The sequence below is a fragment of the Numida meleagris genome, chromosome 12 (genome assembly GCF_002078875.1).
Source record: "Numida meleagris isolate 19003 breed g44 Domestic line chromosome 12, NumMel1.0, whole genome shotgun sequence".
In the NCBI taxonomy this organism is placed as follows: domain Eukaryota; kingdom Metazoa; phylum Chordata; class Aves; order Galliformes; family Numididae; genus Numida; species Numida meleagris.
Genome location: NC_034420.1, coordinates 16,355,393 through 16,370,351, shown reverse-complemented (window position 1 = coordinate 16,370,351; position 14,959 = coordinate 16,355,393). Strand labels below are relative to the sequence as shown.

The following is a 14,959-nucleotide window of genomic DNA, read 5'->3' as shown; positions in this document are numbered from 1 at the left end:
TGTGAGGATTCAGACAGCGTACTCTCAGCTCCTTATTTATTGCTATTATTCAGTCAACAGTAATTATTCAGTCAACCGTAATTGCCTACAGAGGAATAATTTGCACAGCTCATAAACAGCTGTGGTTAGACTGCAAATTTAGCATCTGAAAGTGAGTGCTAACACACAGAAGGTACTCGCGTTTATCTGGTTTACAGATGAATGCGTTATAAATCTCACATGTTCAACAAGAAAACACCTTTGGGTTTTCTCCTATATTGCGCTTGTGCAAATGTATTGCCTAGCAGAGCCTGGAGCTCCAGTGGGACAGAGGGAGAGCGAGCAGCCACGGAGCAGAGCGGCTCCTGCCTGCTCACATCACCCCCATTGCGTGTGATGTGGGGTGACAATGCAGCTGTCACTGGTGACCATGGCTGTCAGTGTGTCACCATCCAGGAGCTCCTGCTGTGCTTGGAGAGCTTCCTGCCCAGGACAGCTCCAGTCCCCATTCTGCACAGGCAAAGCTGCCCTCACAGGTCCCCACGCCACCTCAAGAGCTGGAAACTAAGAGCACAGATGGGAACGCAGAGTTTTGTAACTCCGTGTTGTTTGCACAGTGCTTGGATCATGCAAGAGCTCGCAGACCAGCAGCTCCAAGCAGAAGCCGTTCTGTCAGGCTGTGTGCTGAGTCTGAATGGCTGCTCTGGGGGTCTCCTCTGCGCAGGTGCCTGCCGTTATTTGCAAGGAATCACACCTGCACAGGCACCACGTGAAGCTGCAGGGAGCCTGCCTGCATGCAGGTGTCTCCCGGCTGGGCAAGGCCCCAAAATGCAGCCCTGGGAGCAGGGAGGGCTCTCCCCACACCTCTCGACCCCTCGCCAGGGAACAGAACAATTCTGCCCGGTGAGACATCACTCCAACGCAACGCTTCAGCTTAAAACCTCTTATCCCTTTGCTGGGTTGCTGCCTCCCGCTGTTGGAACCCAGGAGCCACCCCCCCGGCGCTGCAAATTCTCGTCGCAAGTCTTTCCCCTGATCCTGCCCGAGCATGGTTGTATTCCTCTTTCCATCACTAGATGGTGCGGGAGGGGCACGGCAGGGAGCGGGGCCGCGTTGCACCCCGCGCAGCACGGCAGCCCCACGCGTGGCTGGGACCGAAGAGCAGGGGAGTTTCCCTGAAGCATGGAGCCGTTCCCATTCAGAACCCCGAGAGCCTGAAGCGCTCCTGAGCACCGCACCGCACCGTGCCCCCGGGCCACGGGAGCGGTACCCAGCACCGCCAGGAGCAGCTCTGTCTATTTTATGGTGCGTGTGAGGAAAATCTGTTTCCCCAAAGTCACTAAAATAGCCTCTGACACACACGAGAAAGCGAGGAGGGAACGCGTTTCCCAGCGCCTCTTTCCCCCTGCCTCCCCTCCTCCAGCACCAGCGCTTCCAGCCCAGCGCCAATGGAACAGCTGAGATTTTTGTTCAGGTCCCTGGGGCGGCCAGCCAGCGACGAGGGCGAAGTTAAACAACTCCAAACAAAAGCAGCAGAACAAAAAGGGGGTGCGGCGGTGGAAACCACGCCGGCTAAGTAGGAAACTTCGCTGATGATCCATGGAAAAAGTTAAACAATTAGAACTCGAACCAATTTGGCTCCCGTCCCACCTCATCGAGTTAATAAACGGCACCCTTCGTCCCGTTTGATCTCAGCGGGCGGTGTTTCCATAGCAAGGAGGAGCCCAGGGAGCGCCCAGCCCAGGGCACGGGGCACTGGGGCTGCTGGGCAGAGCTGGGGGCACAGTACTGCTGGGCAGCGGGGGGGAAGGGAGCTGAGATCTGCACAAGTGGAGGACAGGAAAGCAGGGACTGCAGGAAGAGTCGTAAACACATTCGTTATTTGAATCTGTGCACTAATTAGACAAGGGTTACACACCCAGCCTGCACGAAAGGAGGCCGGGAGATTTCGTACCTTGCGCAGATCCGCAGCAGCTCTGGCTTTTTTTAAAGATTTAAGGCACATTCAAACAACAATTTCCACACACGATTACTTTCCAAATAAAACCTTTCTGATTAACTATCTGCGGAGGCAAACAACTCGCATCGCTTCCCACTTTTTCCCCCTCTGAACAGAGCAGCGAGCGGCGCTATGGAAATTCAGCGACATAAGCAAACATCCCCGTTATCTGGTTGCTAAACCCAGCAAACCTCTCTCACCCTCCTGGCATTCACCTGCAACGTCAGAACAGCCCCGCTGAGCCCTTAATTCCCTAATTACACACGCGTGCAGGAAGCGCTAAACGCGCTCATGAGATTTAATCCGTAACCGTTAGACATTCTTGTTCCGTTTCTTGGAAATGACAGCACACTTTCCCCAACTCCCGGCAACAACAAAACGTTTTGGGAAAGTCTCTTCCCACGGCTGCTCTCCTTCCTGCCCATGCTGAGTCCCGGGCAGGCGGATCTGCCCCAGTGCTGGCAGCAGCGTGCTGGGCACGGCTCTGTGCACCAAAGGGGCTGCTCTCTAAAAAAAAAAGAGCAAAAAGCAAACCCAGCAGCCCCCAACAGCACACAGCAAACCTCGGACACGACTGGATGCACAATGCGTTGCGGGAGTGGGGCAGCTCTCCCGTTTCCTTAGGGCTTGCGGAGTGGGAACGAGGGCATTTGGGGTAAGAAAAGCCTCTCTGTGCCGTGTTTATGTCACAGGTTTGCATTCAGAGCACGGCACTGCAGCAGCGCGGCTGGGGACGCGTGACGTGCTGCAGGGAGCGAGGCAGCATCAAGGGGCGACTGCACCAAGGGGTGCCCGCATGCTCGAAGGGATCTCCAGCACACGTGCGTGATGGCGACCGAGCAACCTGAGGAGCAGATGGGAGAGAAAGCAGCGATGGTAAGGCAGAAAACCACCGATACCGTTTTATTTTGTATTTCATACAAACCGCGTCATCCTGCAAATGTTTTACAGCGTTAAATAGAGGGAGCAGGTGGGGCTTGGCGAGGCCAGGCCCTGTGCTGGCTCCGGGCAGCTGCCACGCACGCGGGGGGACCGGCACCAGGAGTCACTGTCACAGTGCATTGCTGCGAGGCGGCTCCGGCTTGATGCTCCTCAGGAGGATCCAAGGAGTTGGTAACGCATAGGAATGAGCATCATCGTGAGAGAACGGTGTGAGAAATATCAACCTGCAGGAACACGCTTCCAAATGAAAGAAAGGTGCAGGTGAAGCCGGATCCAGGCTGCTGTGCTTCCAGCCTCTGGATTTTTAGGGTGCTCCCTGCGCTGCGGGGTGAGGAGCTGCCCTGGGGAGCACCACTCCTGGAGTGATGTGGGAGAGCCCTGCTGGGCTGTCAGGCCCTGGTTTGTGAAGCGCAACCTTCTAAACAGAGCCATCAAGGGAACAGAAGTGACCTGTGAGCAGTATTTACAGTGAAACCACAGAATGGGCCCAACACCCCCCAGCTCACCCCTCCCCCCCTCCAGAAGCACTGCTGCCAGCCCAGGAACAAGCGAGGTTAATAAGGGAAGTCAGAGCAAATGCTGCTGCTGATTGCAAACTAACGAGCTCCAAGCAGAGGCCAGCAAACAAGAGGTGATAACACTTCATACCTGATTAGCCTTAGCCTCCTAATCACTTACAGCTGTCCCAAGTATTTCTATTCAGCTGGCCCAACCTACTGAGCAAGGCTATGCAAATACAAGCAAACCCAAGCTCAGCTGGGTGATCACATTGCCACGCATTCCTTGTACTTCAGCAATGAAAAATGCAGATGGCAGAAAGAGCTGGGACTGATGTCCTGCTGCCAGCTCCCAGCGGCTGCATGGCAGTGCCCCATCTCCATCCCTGTCCAAGGAAGGGAGCAGACATTTCTCTAGCCCCCAGCATCCCACTTTCCGTTTTCTGGCCCCCAGAGGTGGTGTTTTCCCCCCGCTCCTATTTCTAGGGCTGTTCCTGCACCAAGGGCTGTCACAGCACTGTTGGTTCTTGCAGACCCCAGATGTTGGTCGGTGCCCCTCCAGCACCACCTGCCCCATGGGGTCATCGCCTGGACACTCAGTGCAGCACAGTCCTGCTGGCCCCTTACATGGGGACACAGTAACACAAAGGAAACACTCTTTGCCTTTACAGAAGGAACCTTCTTATTTATAAAGCAGAGAAAGCAGAAAGGTGTTTCAAGATGGACCTGGTGGTACCAAACACGTGGCTTCCATCACTGTGGTGGCACCTGACAGTGGGGTGTCTGAACTGCACCTCTCTCCTCCAGTCAGGAATACGGAAAACATTTCTCAAACCTAACAGCATCCCAACAGCCTCAATTATCTCCCCCTTAAATAAAGCCCACAGAAAGCCCTGCCACAAATCGCGTCCGCTCGCTTGGGACTCGGGGCCAAGCAGCTCCTGCATCCCCTCCTGATCTCTGGGGGGGTTTTGCCACCCCCTCCCCAGCTGCCGGGTCAGGGCAGGGGCAGCAGCCTGGGGGAGGACTGCAAAAAACCCAAAGCGAAGACAGAAGCAGAGCACCTCGCTGTGGGGAGCAAAGGGGACTGGGGTGCAGGAGGGCAGCCAGGTGGGCTCCAGCTGCCTCAGCATCCTTGAGACGTGCTGCTGGGCGGCCAGGAGAGAGTAACTGAGTGGGGAAGGCAGGAGCAAGCCTTGCTGGGTGCTCGGTGCACAGAGGCACGGAGCGGTCATCAGTGGGTGGGAGACTGAAGCTGCAATACAGGAGTCAGCTCTTTGTAGGTAAAGTGCCTCATTTTCTTTGAGCTTTCCTTCCTTCCTTTTTTTAGATGACAGTGGGGGGGGGAGGGAAGAAATCCTGGTTTTATAGGAGAAAAAAAAAAGTAGAGAATGAATCAATATTTATGCAGATCTTGGATAAGGTTATGGCACAAACTAATAACCCAGCACAGAAACCCACCAAAAAAAAAAAAAAAAAGTGTCAAAGAGAAGGGAAAAACCTGTTCGTATGCTTTCAACACCATCCCCCTTGAGATCCCAAGTGTAAACGGTTTTATCTACAGAAAGGCATTTTACTCGGGCTGCGGTAATCGGGGTTGATTACAGCCACTCTGCGAAGCCAGCGCCGTGCGTGCGGGTGGGCGAGCGCCGTCTGAGCCCAGCCCCCCCCCTCCCCCGTTCAGACGAGTTCAACTTTAGCGTTCGGATAAACAGCCACCACGTCATAGCCCTCGGGGGGCTTAACCCTCTCCTTGGCGTGCGTCTCGCAATACAGCTGCTCCTCGATGAAGAAATAGCCCCTCTGCTTCAGGTTGAGGCCGCAGTCGTCGCACATGAAGCACTCGGGGTGGTAGAGCTTGTCGCGGGCTTTGACGATGGTTCCCCTGGGGATGGGGAGAGCGGGGTCAGCGGGGACACAGCCAGCAGAAAGGCTCCCCCCCCCCCCCCCCCCCCACCCCGTATTCTCCCTGCTGCCGGTCCCCGTGCTGCACCGGGAGCTGGAGAGCTGCAGGCATGTGCAGGAAAACCACGACGTGTAGAGCCTGCCTTCAGCACAACGCGGATTACAGCGCGAAGAAGGAAAACGCCAGCATTCTCTGAAATGCGACTCAGCGTCCATCTGCCCGTAAGCCCTTCCTCAACAGACGCACAAAAATAACCCGCGGGTCTCTTCTGCTTGACCCTGACAGTGTTCCTCCCTCAATGAGGCAGCGAGGGAGTGCCCGAGCCCCGGTGCTATTCCTGCTCCCCGGGCAGCACTGCGATAAGCAGGAACTATTCAGTGAATCATCCTCATTTTGCTGCAAGATTCCCTTAAAAGGGGCAGTCCCCGCTGTCCTCCGCAACTCCAGCTTTAGTTAGCAAAAAAGCATAAAAAAAGAGACCCCACCCAAGAGCAAAAAGGGACTGGAGGATTCTGCTATAGCTTCTAACTCGTGTTGCTGGTGGGAAGCCACCTGGCTGCGCCCCGCACGCAGCGGCACTTACACGATCCCGTTGCCGCATCTCGTGCACTCGGGGAGCATCTGCAGCCCGGACATGGCAGCGCCGAGCTTCGGTCCCGCAGGTTTGATGCTCCGGGGGTTGCTCAGTCTGTCGAGTTTTTCACCTGCCAAGAGTTTTAGACAGACGCGGATTGAGAACTTGTTCTCTGGCAGCTTGTTCGTTATTTTTGTTGTTGTCGAGGAGCCAGAGGAGCTGTTTTTCCCAGGAGAAGATGGGCTCTGCCTGTCACAACTCGCTTGTAAGGAAGCGGAGAGCAAGCATGCAGTGAGACCAGCGACCCACAAAGCCACACGTCGGGGTGCACAGACACTGTGTGGACCCTCTGCTCTGCTCACCCCAGCAGCTCACCCGTCCCCACTGGGACAGCACCAACTCAATGCGCAGGTGTTCTCAAAAGGCATCGCAGATGAACTTAGTGATTATTTAGGCCATACTATTTGGTGAAATAAAAGATAACAGTAAAAATCTCCAAAAAAAGCTCTGAAAGGAAGGTTCTGCCCCAGCAACGTTTTGGGCAGTATGTGGCACTGCTGAGCACTCGGGTAATCTGCTGTTTAAAAGAGAGGAGGGGGGAAAAAAAACTAAATTTCAGAGCAAAACAAGCCCTTTGGAGAGGAATACGGCACTATGGACCCTTTCCTTCTGTTTACCAGCCCACAAGCTCTGGGCACAGCCTTGGTGCCATTGCTTTGTGTCGCAGGCCCAGCACAATGCTGCTCATGCTGGAGGAGGTGCAGCCGCCAGGAGCAGTGCCCCCCATACCTCAGCCCGTGGCTGGAGAGCCCCAGCAGAGCAGATCCAAGGCACAGCAGCCCCAGGGTCAAATGATGTGTAGGCTTAAGGAAAAGGGAATGGGCTGGAAGCAGTAAAACAACGCAGCGGTGGCACTGCCGGTGGGCTGAACTTTGCTGAAACGTCACAGAGCTCTGTGCTGAGGGAGATGCTCGTCACTCAGGTGCCTGTAACTGCTGGCTCCTTATGCACCAGCCGGGGTGCCACGGCGCTGCTGCTGGGCACACAGCCCCCGTGCATCAGAGGGAAAAAACTTTGCAGGTAGAGCACCAAGAGGTGACTTCACCAGATTGCTGCTTTTTTCCTTTTTTTAAAAAACAAAAAACAAAAAAACCCAACCTCATTAAAACAAAAAAACAACAACCCCAAAGCCTCAATTTTGTTCCATTTCCCCGCACAAGAATGGGAGGAAGAGGGGGAGCGGCGTTATTAGCTGGGATGCTCGCAGTTGCTTCCGATTTGCTTCCTCCTGGCGAGGAGAGGAGGAGCGCTGCCCGCTGAGCACCGCTCCCCACCACCCCCACGCTTGGCAGGCGGTGCTTCCACACCACTAGAACTGGTGAGGCTCTCAGTGCCCAGAGGTCACCCCCGGCCGTGCTCCTCGTGGAGCGAGATGCTACTGCATCCTCCCAGTCAAAACAGACCGCGCTCTCGTTTCAAACCGAAGCGCAGCGGCCCGACTTCCTGCGACTCGTGCAACTCCGTAATGAGATTTGCAGCAGTTGGTATTTTCCCATAAAATCTAAGTTCCTGGATTCACATGATTAGAGTAAGAGGCTGTTGGAAGGAAACGAGAAGAAGCTTTTAGCCCCAGCGATTGCAAAGAGAAGCCTGAAAGCTTGAACATAAAAGCCTCAAAGGACTTAAGGTTGAAAGGCAAATAAAAAGAAGCTGAAATGTATCTTCTGGGGATCTTATTTTTTAATGCACAGAGCTGGCGATGACCTGAGTTAACGAAGCAAGCAGGAAGCTGGGACCGAGCTGAGAGCGAGCCAGAAGCTCCTGATCTCTACTGCTGCCGAGGACCGTCCACATCCTTATGTTAATGCCATTTATTGAAAAAGGGGTTGGATCCTCCGTCAGTGATCTTACTGAAACGCTTTCAACCATCACATTTGTACCAGCAATCTCGGGAACACAGCTGCCATGCAGATGCTCTTTGCAAATGTGAAGAACTTGCACAGCGCTAGCGGAGCTGTGGGCGATGTGCAGCAGAGCAGCAGGAGCAGCCCGGCCGGTCAGCACACAGAAATGCCCTGCAGCTCCTGCCAGGGCCCTTCACAGCCCCCAGCACCTGACCCTCAGAAGGGAAAAGGAACACAGCGAAGCCAGCAACAGCATCCTGGTGGGCGCAGGGCCATGAATTGGGGCACCCAGGGGCGGAACAGAAGTGAGAGCCCCGCTGCTCCCGAGGTGTTTGGGGACTCTCGGCACAATGCTATTGGCAAACCTCGTACCGTTCTCCCCAGCCTCCAGCATGCCCTGCAGGTAGCGGAAGGACCCCGACTGCTTGGGCTCGGAGGCAGGCCTCTCGTAATCTTGGAGCATCTTGTAGACATCTGACTCCACATCGATCCCGTTTCTGTTCCGCGGGAGGGACTTTAAGGGGTCGGTGCTATTTGGAAACAAAGAAATACTCAGATCAGATACACACAGCAATCGTCAGCTCATCGGGGATGTACCTGGATTGAATCCAGTTTCACACAGATGCAGCAGAACGCCTCTCTTCCCTGTAATCTAGGCCTGAAGGCATGCCCATCCCAGCACAGCGCTCTTCCAACTGGGATCAGCTTGTTTCCTGTTTGTTCCCTGTTGTGCAATGCAGCCAGGGCAGAACCAGCTACCAGATGCCTTCAGGAGAGAGGGCAGCTGCTCACAAACACTGTACACGTCTCTAAAGCACATGGAATTTACTGGGTGGGGGAAAAAGAAATCGGATAAAACAACGCATTTAATTAATTACGTAGGGCTAAGGGAATCCACCCACCCCTGCGGGACAGGTCCTTGGTGGCAGGCACAGAGGGGACCGCTGTCCCCACCATGGTCCCTCTGGGTCAGTGCTCCACTGGGTGGCTCTGAGTCAGCACATCCACGTGGGGTACGACAAAGAGCAAGGTAAAGCATTACGCCAGGAGGCTGGGAAGCATCCTTTCAAGTAAAGGCCGCTTTGGGTACACGTGTACGTGTCCTGCTGAGTAGAGATGAGCTCAAGTGTTTTTGCGCTTTGTTGGGGCCTGAGAGCGTGCAAAAGCTCTGTGAGAAAAGGCTTGTTCCTTCCTGAGCGCCAAGCGCACCGAGGTCATCGCCAACCCCATCAAACAGCGGGGTCCTTCAGCCTCGTCACACAGCTGCACACAGCCTGGCGCTGCCTGGCTGCCCTCCCCAGCAGCGCTGTACCCGGCCCCTGGCACAGCCTGCTCTGCTCGGACACGGCAGCCACGGGCCCTCAGTGGCACTCAGAAAACCCCCCCATTAACGATGCTGTTAATCAGAACAGGGCATTACTCCGAGCTATCCAGCTCAGGTTCGAAGGGACGCGCTTCTGTCCCAGTTCTACTCCAACACCGGCAGAGCCCAGCTCCCGCCTCTTGGCTCACAGGTAACATCAGATTTTGTTACTGGGATTTTTGTGCATGGTTCCCTTCTTTCCAAATTCATTACCTTTCCCAGAGCAGGGAATAACAACACCAGTTCATACAGGCACACAGCTCCGGAGGTGAACAGGAACTCTGTGCTCGCTGTATTTGATACAGATGTTACTGCCCTGCAGAATATTCTGCCAGGCTGGGGAGCATAAACTACCACCAGCACGGGGCATGTGAAAGCATGGCAGCCCGCAGCCCAGCCTGCCTCAGCCTTAGCACAACCCACCTGGGCTGCTCTTGGTGGTATAAAAGCTTTTTCTTTCCTAGGACTGTTATTTATTTGGTGGCCTCCCGGCCAGCTGCACTGAGCACACTGCTCATTTATAAACATCCCATTTCGCTGGGTTTCGTTTTCTCTGCGAGCAATCCCAGAGCCCATTTCAAGGGCTGGGTGCTGAGCTCGTGGAGGACAAAACCCATTGATCCTGTTTGAATGTGTGCCCTGAAGAACCAGGACCGCAATGTATGTGACAGCCCCTGGTGCCAGCTCCAGGCTGGGGGTGCACTGCTGGCAACAGAGGGGTCTTACGCGGACCTGGAATAGCAGAATGTTTGGCCACCTCAGAGACAGATGATCAAGCATCGCCCTAATATTCACACAAGGGTTTTGTGGCTCCTGCAAACACACACCGGCTCTGTTCAGAATCTGGCATCTGCCAAACCCCAGGTTTTGTTTTCCCTCCCACCTCCACTTGACCAACCATGCAAGAACCAAACCCAGCATCCCCGGTGCTGCGAGGAGCTCCGGGAGCACCACCCCAGGAGTCACCTCGGCGACAAGCTGCTGTCCTCAGCGGGACGCAAGCAGAGAGCTGGCAGTGGGAAACTGAAGTCCCTTTGCACGCCAACACCACGTGCATCATACCTTTGGGAAGCAGCGATGTGCAGCCCGCTGAGCTGCAGCGGCAGGGCGGCATCGGCACTGCTGCTGGGATGCAGCCGGCCGGGCTGGGCGTGCTGCAGGCTCAGTGCTGGCCTGCTGTCCACCGGGCTCCCCCCTGCCGTGTGGGGCATCGGCCTCTTGCCCACTGCGGGGCCGTTATCCTGCAACGGAAGAAAAAGCAGAAAAAGCATGAGGTTTGTCGCTCTCGGTGCGGCTGTGACACGAGGCCGCTCTGCGACGCGAAAGCGCGGGAGCTGTATTTTAGACACACCGTGGAAATTAGAGGTTTGCACCAGGAGGAGGAAAACAGCCTGTAATTAGATCTTGCTGAGTCTATGCAGCTTTTCCTGGTCTCTAATCGCAAACCTGCCCGTTTCTCCAGGGCTGGCCGTGGCCAAGTATTCTGCATTTACTCTCCTGTAAAAGCACTGAGGCTGCTCCACTCCCGTGGCTGTTTCTGCAGCGCTCAGTGCCTTCCTGCTGCTTCACCCAGCAAAGCACAGCAGCAGCTGGGCTGCTCCGCGGGCACGCGGCACGACCCGAAGCTGAGGTCTCAGGTTTTTCTCTTGAATTCCCATACTTTTGCCTACTTGCAGCTATTTCCATCCACATGAGTCAGAAACACGCCCCTGGTGATGAAAGAAATAGGTGCTTCTGCAAGCAGCCGTGCTCTCCTTAATGTGTTTCCACCCGTCCCAGGGCAGATGCACAGTGCTGCTACCCCGCTCCAGGAGAGCACTGCCCGCATCTGAGCAGAGAGGAAAAATACCTGCAACCAACCAGCAAAGTGCAGAATGTGGGCTCTAAAGCAAAGCCTACTTCTGCCTAAAACCATCCCATAAATACTAATGGGAAACAAATGTCTATCACTGGTGCAGAGGAGAAAATACCGGTACTTCCAAGCGTAGTAAAAACGAACAGCTAAGAGAAATAAAAACCAGATCCTGCCAGAAAAACATTTTGCAAGTCCAATCCTTCGGCTTTTCTCAGGCAAAACCCCCATTGATAAAAACAGGGCTTTAGTAAGAGCTGCGGGATGGGGCCCTCACGTTTCCCTGTGCCCCAGGTGTGTGACCACAGCCCTGGGTGCCATCACTGCACTGTGCACGCACGTGGGAAAACAGATTTCAATCTGATTGCACCAAATTAGCCATTAAAAAGGGAATTCCACTGCCAGGAATAACATATTTTTAACTGGTCCCCAATTTCTGCTCTTAAAAAGTCGCAACCAGGCTGCAGGTTCCCAGTTCCCAGATTTACATCGCTATTTCATGGGAAATAAAGAGGTATGCTTTCAACTGCGATGCGGAGAGGAAAAGACGGATCGTAAAGGATTTGGGGAGACAAGCAGCAGCACGTGGCCCCGCATGGCAGGACACCATGAGCCTTCCCCTCTGCAGCTTGCCATAACCCACGGCAGCTCATGAAGCGTGGCATGCTCGTTCCTGCTCAACTCAGCAATTCGTAAAGCAGGGACAAACGCTTCCATAAAGCGTAAGATCCACCCAGTCCAGCCCCCACTGGAGGATGGGCACCCAGCGCTGGGTGCCAGGACCAGCAGGGTGCTGCTATCCCAGTGGGGCTGGGAACCCCAACCCCTAATCAGGTCGACTGGGCAGAGGGGCCCCTGCTGAGCCCCCCGGCTCCGTGCAGGTTTGCTGAGCCGAGCTGGCATCGGGGGGCAGCTGAAGGGGAACACATAGAAAGCGTTTTCCCCTCGATGTGCACAAAGAGCTTTGTCTTCATTCTTTCTCTTCGTTTCTCTGCTGAAATCTTTCCTCTTGCATGAAAAACCATTCCCTGGATCGAGTTCAGTCTCCCTTTTTCCATCACAAAAGCTGGTTCAGAGTTTTCCCACGAGACCTCCACAAGGCTTTACATCATGCGCAGCGCTCGTGCCTTCGTTCTCAGAAGCCTAGAACCAGATGGATTTCTTTCCAGTTCTCAAAATTTAAGATCACAAAATTCCTTCCCCCTTTGGGACCTAATTTGCTTCTCTCCGCTGGCTTTTTTTCCTGCTTTTTATGGCCTCTCTTAAATTAAGAGGGTTTGCAAACCCGTTCTGAGAGCTGGCCTGCTCAGCTTCACCGAGGAGAGCTCCCGCAGCCTGCAGCGCAGAGACGTGCGATCTGCTTTCTCACGCTTGCCTTTGAGGAGCATCCATCACCACGTGGGGCTGAGCTGACACGCAGCATCTGGGGCTCCTGGAGCCCAGGTTGAGTGGTTCAGGGCTTCACAGCTGCTGCCAAACGCTGCTCAGCCAGTGAACAGGGCGGCTCTGCCCAAACCCATACACTGGGTCTGCATCTCTGCTGGAAACAGGAACGGACCTTCCACTTCCCTAATGAAAACCGTTTCTTTTGCAACAGTTGCTGGCACAAAGGTGCGCTCTCAGCCCGCGAGCTGTCCACGCACGGAGGCAGCAGGAATGCTTTCCCCTCATGCAGGTGTTGCTCAGCTCCAGCAGCTCCCTCCAGCAGAACAGGGACCACAAGTGAGAAAGGCAGAATATGTATACAAATCTATTCTGTGGCTTCACTATTTCTAGGCAAACTCTGGGTGCGGAGCAGGCTCTGCTTTGCCAGCTCAGGAAAGCTGTGCTGCAGACTCCGCTGGTGCAGCTTAATCAGGACTTCCATTCCCAGGCTTCAAGTCAAATCCACAATGCAAGAGAAGGCTCTGAAATTAAACACTTCTGTCAAGCTAATCCCTGCTAGAATAAGTGTTCCCATCGCTAGAAAAAACGTGCAGCCAACCAGGAATTTTGGAAGGGTTCAGAGAATTCGTCTCAGTCTCCCTCTCTTTGGAAGAGTTTATATCACATTTTGTAACCAACTTTTTTAGGGTCAACGAAAAGCATAAATCTGCTCGGATTTTTAAAAATACATCGAGGCAAGCAGGCAGCTGAAACTGCATGCTCAATGGGAGTAACGCCGGGATCCAGAACTGGGAAGACTTTAAATGATGGATTTAAACCCAAGCCCTTCCCTGGGCAAGCAGAGCTGCCTCCATCGTGCTGTGCAGTGCTGCAGCAAGCACTGCCCGTGGCCCTCGGAGCATTCACTGCACAAATGCTGCTTCTGAAGCTGAGGGAACTCACATTTCTGTCCCGATAAAGGCTTTAGACACAGCTTTGCAGAACAAAAGATGTAATAACGTTGTGGCCCAAAGCATTTAAAGCGTGTTCACTTCACGGCGCTTTCAGCCAGACCCTGAAAAGTGCAGGAGCATAGACTGAAGGATGAGCCTCATCTTACAGAGACCGAAACCAAAACACCATTGTGTGAGAGGCACCTCGAGGGACTGGGGCACATCCAGGGCTCGCAGCCACGGGACGGCACCGACCACGCATTGCTCTGCACAGTGTTTATTTTCCTAAGGCAAAGTGACGGGGGGATGGTCCTGCTGCCCTTGTAAACACCCGGCAGCAGACCTAAACAGAGCTGAAGGTCACTGACAGCTCGGCTCAGCCGACAGCAGCTCCCTGGTGTACTTCAGACCCGCTGCCTTCCTAAAAGCAGGACAGCAGCGGCCAGACGCGTGCTGCCAAAACGCTGAGTTAGCGCAGGCATGTCGCTCCCAGAGCATCGCTCAGCGCCGGGGTCACCTCGCAGAGGTCCCACTGTGACCCTGCTGTCACTCACGTCCCTCCTGCAGCGGTGGCCGTGGAGCCAGCTGCTCCCTGAACTGCTGTCACTGAGCTTAGATGTGCCCCATGGACACAGCCGCATTCCTCTGCCCCGACCTCTGCACTGTACAGCTAAATGATGGGTACCACGGGGAAAAGAGGGCAGAAGTGCCTCTCTGCACAACCACGTTTGTACTGAAATACATGCAGGGCTGCAGCCAAGCCCAAAGGTGGGACAGAGCTGGAGAAAGCCAGCGGCAACCCTGGGGTTGAAGACACTACATGAGTGTACAGTAGCACATCTCTCAGGACTGAAATTCAGCCCCTGCACAAACCTGCAGCACAGACATCCCTTCCGCTCTATCCCCAGCTTTTCAACAGCAAGCGCAGCGCTTTGTGTCTGATAAAGCAGTTCAGAAGTCCTGGAAATCTTATTAGCGCACAAAGGAGGCACAGAGCAGACAGCACCGTGCTCGTCTTAATGCAAGTAACAGACGGATGCCGTGGCATGCCCCCAGGAACGGAGAGACCCTCTGGCTCAGCCCGTGCCATACAGACACTTCTCTCCATCTGATCCAGATCAACCCCAGGTGAGCAGCTGGGAACTGAGCTGGGCCGTGCAGCGGGGCAGGAGCGCGGCTGCTGGTGGGTGGCAGCTGGGACAGGAGGGCACAGACCCCCCCCATGCCACGCAGACTTTAACAGCTCCCCAGCTGAGACCTGATACACTGTGAGCACACTGCTGCTGTGGCTCTGTGCTGTTACACAAACGAGCGAGCGCCAGCCTCACCGAGCACGGCCCCGCTGCTGAGCTCAGCTCAGGAGATCGTCAGATAAGGACAGAGTTTGCTGAAGCTGGATGAACGGAGAACGTGAGTTATTCCATGAGATGGACCTCAGCTATTCTGCCAAGTCTCCAGTTCAGTGCAAACCACAGTACAAAGGAGAGCTCTCCCCACCATGTACTCCTCGCTGCACGCTCCCTGCAGACTCCAGCCCAACAGCAAAGCCCCCTGTCCAACCCCCCCAGGACACAGCCCACGTCCCAGCCCTGGCAGCTCAGGTGGGCGCAGGCAGCAATGAGAGC

General features: G+C 54.8%; 1 protein-coding gene across 1 annotated transcript in view; it reads right to left on the bottom strand.

Annotated features, from left to right (window-relative positions):
* PDLIM4 (PDZ and LIM domain 4) overlaps positions 2,856-14,959 on the bottom strand; it is a 34,068-nt gene continuing 21,964 nt past the window's right edge. Inside the window, exons 4-7 of the mRNA XM_021410672.1 lie at positions 10,227-10,405; positions 8,174-8,331; positions 5,907-6,027; positions 2,856-5,302 (exon numbers count right to left, since the gene is read on the bottom strand). Of these exons, the coding sequence (XP_021266347.1) occupies positions 5,098-5,302; positions 5,907-6,027; positions 8,174-8,331; positions 10,227-10,405 (663 nt within the window). The 3' untranslated portion in view covers positions 2,856-5,097. The remainder of the gene's footprint in view (positions 5,303-5,906; positions 6,028-8,173; positions 8,332-10,226; positions 10,406-14,959) is intronic.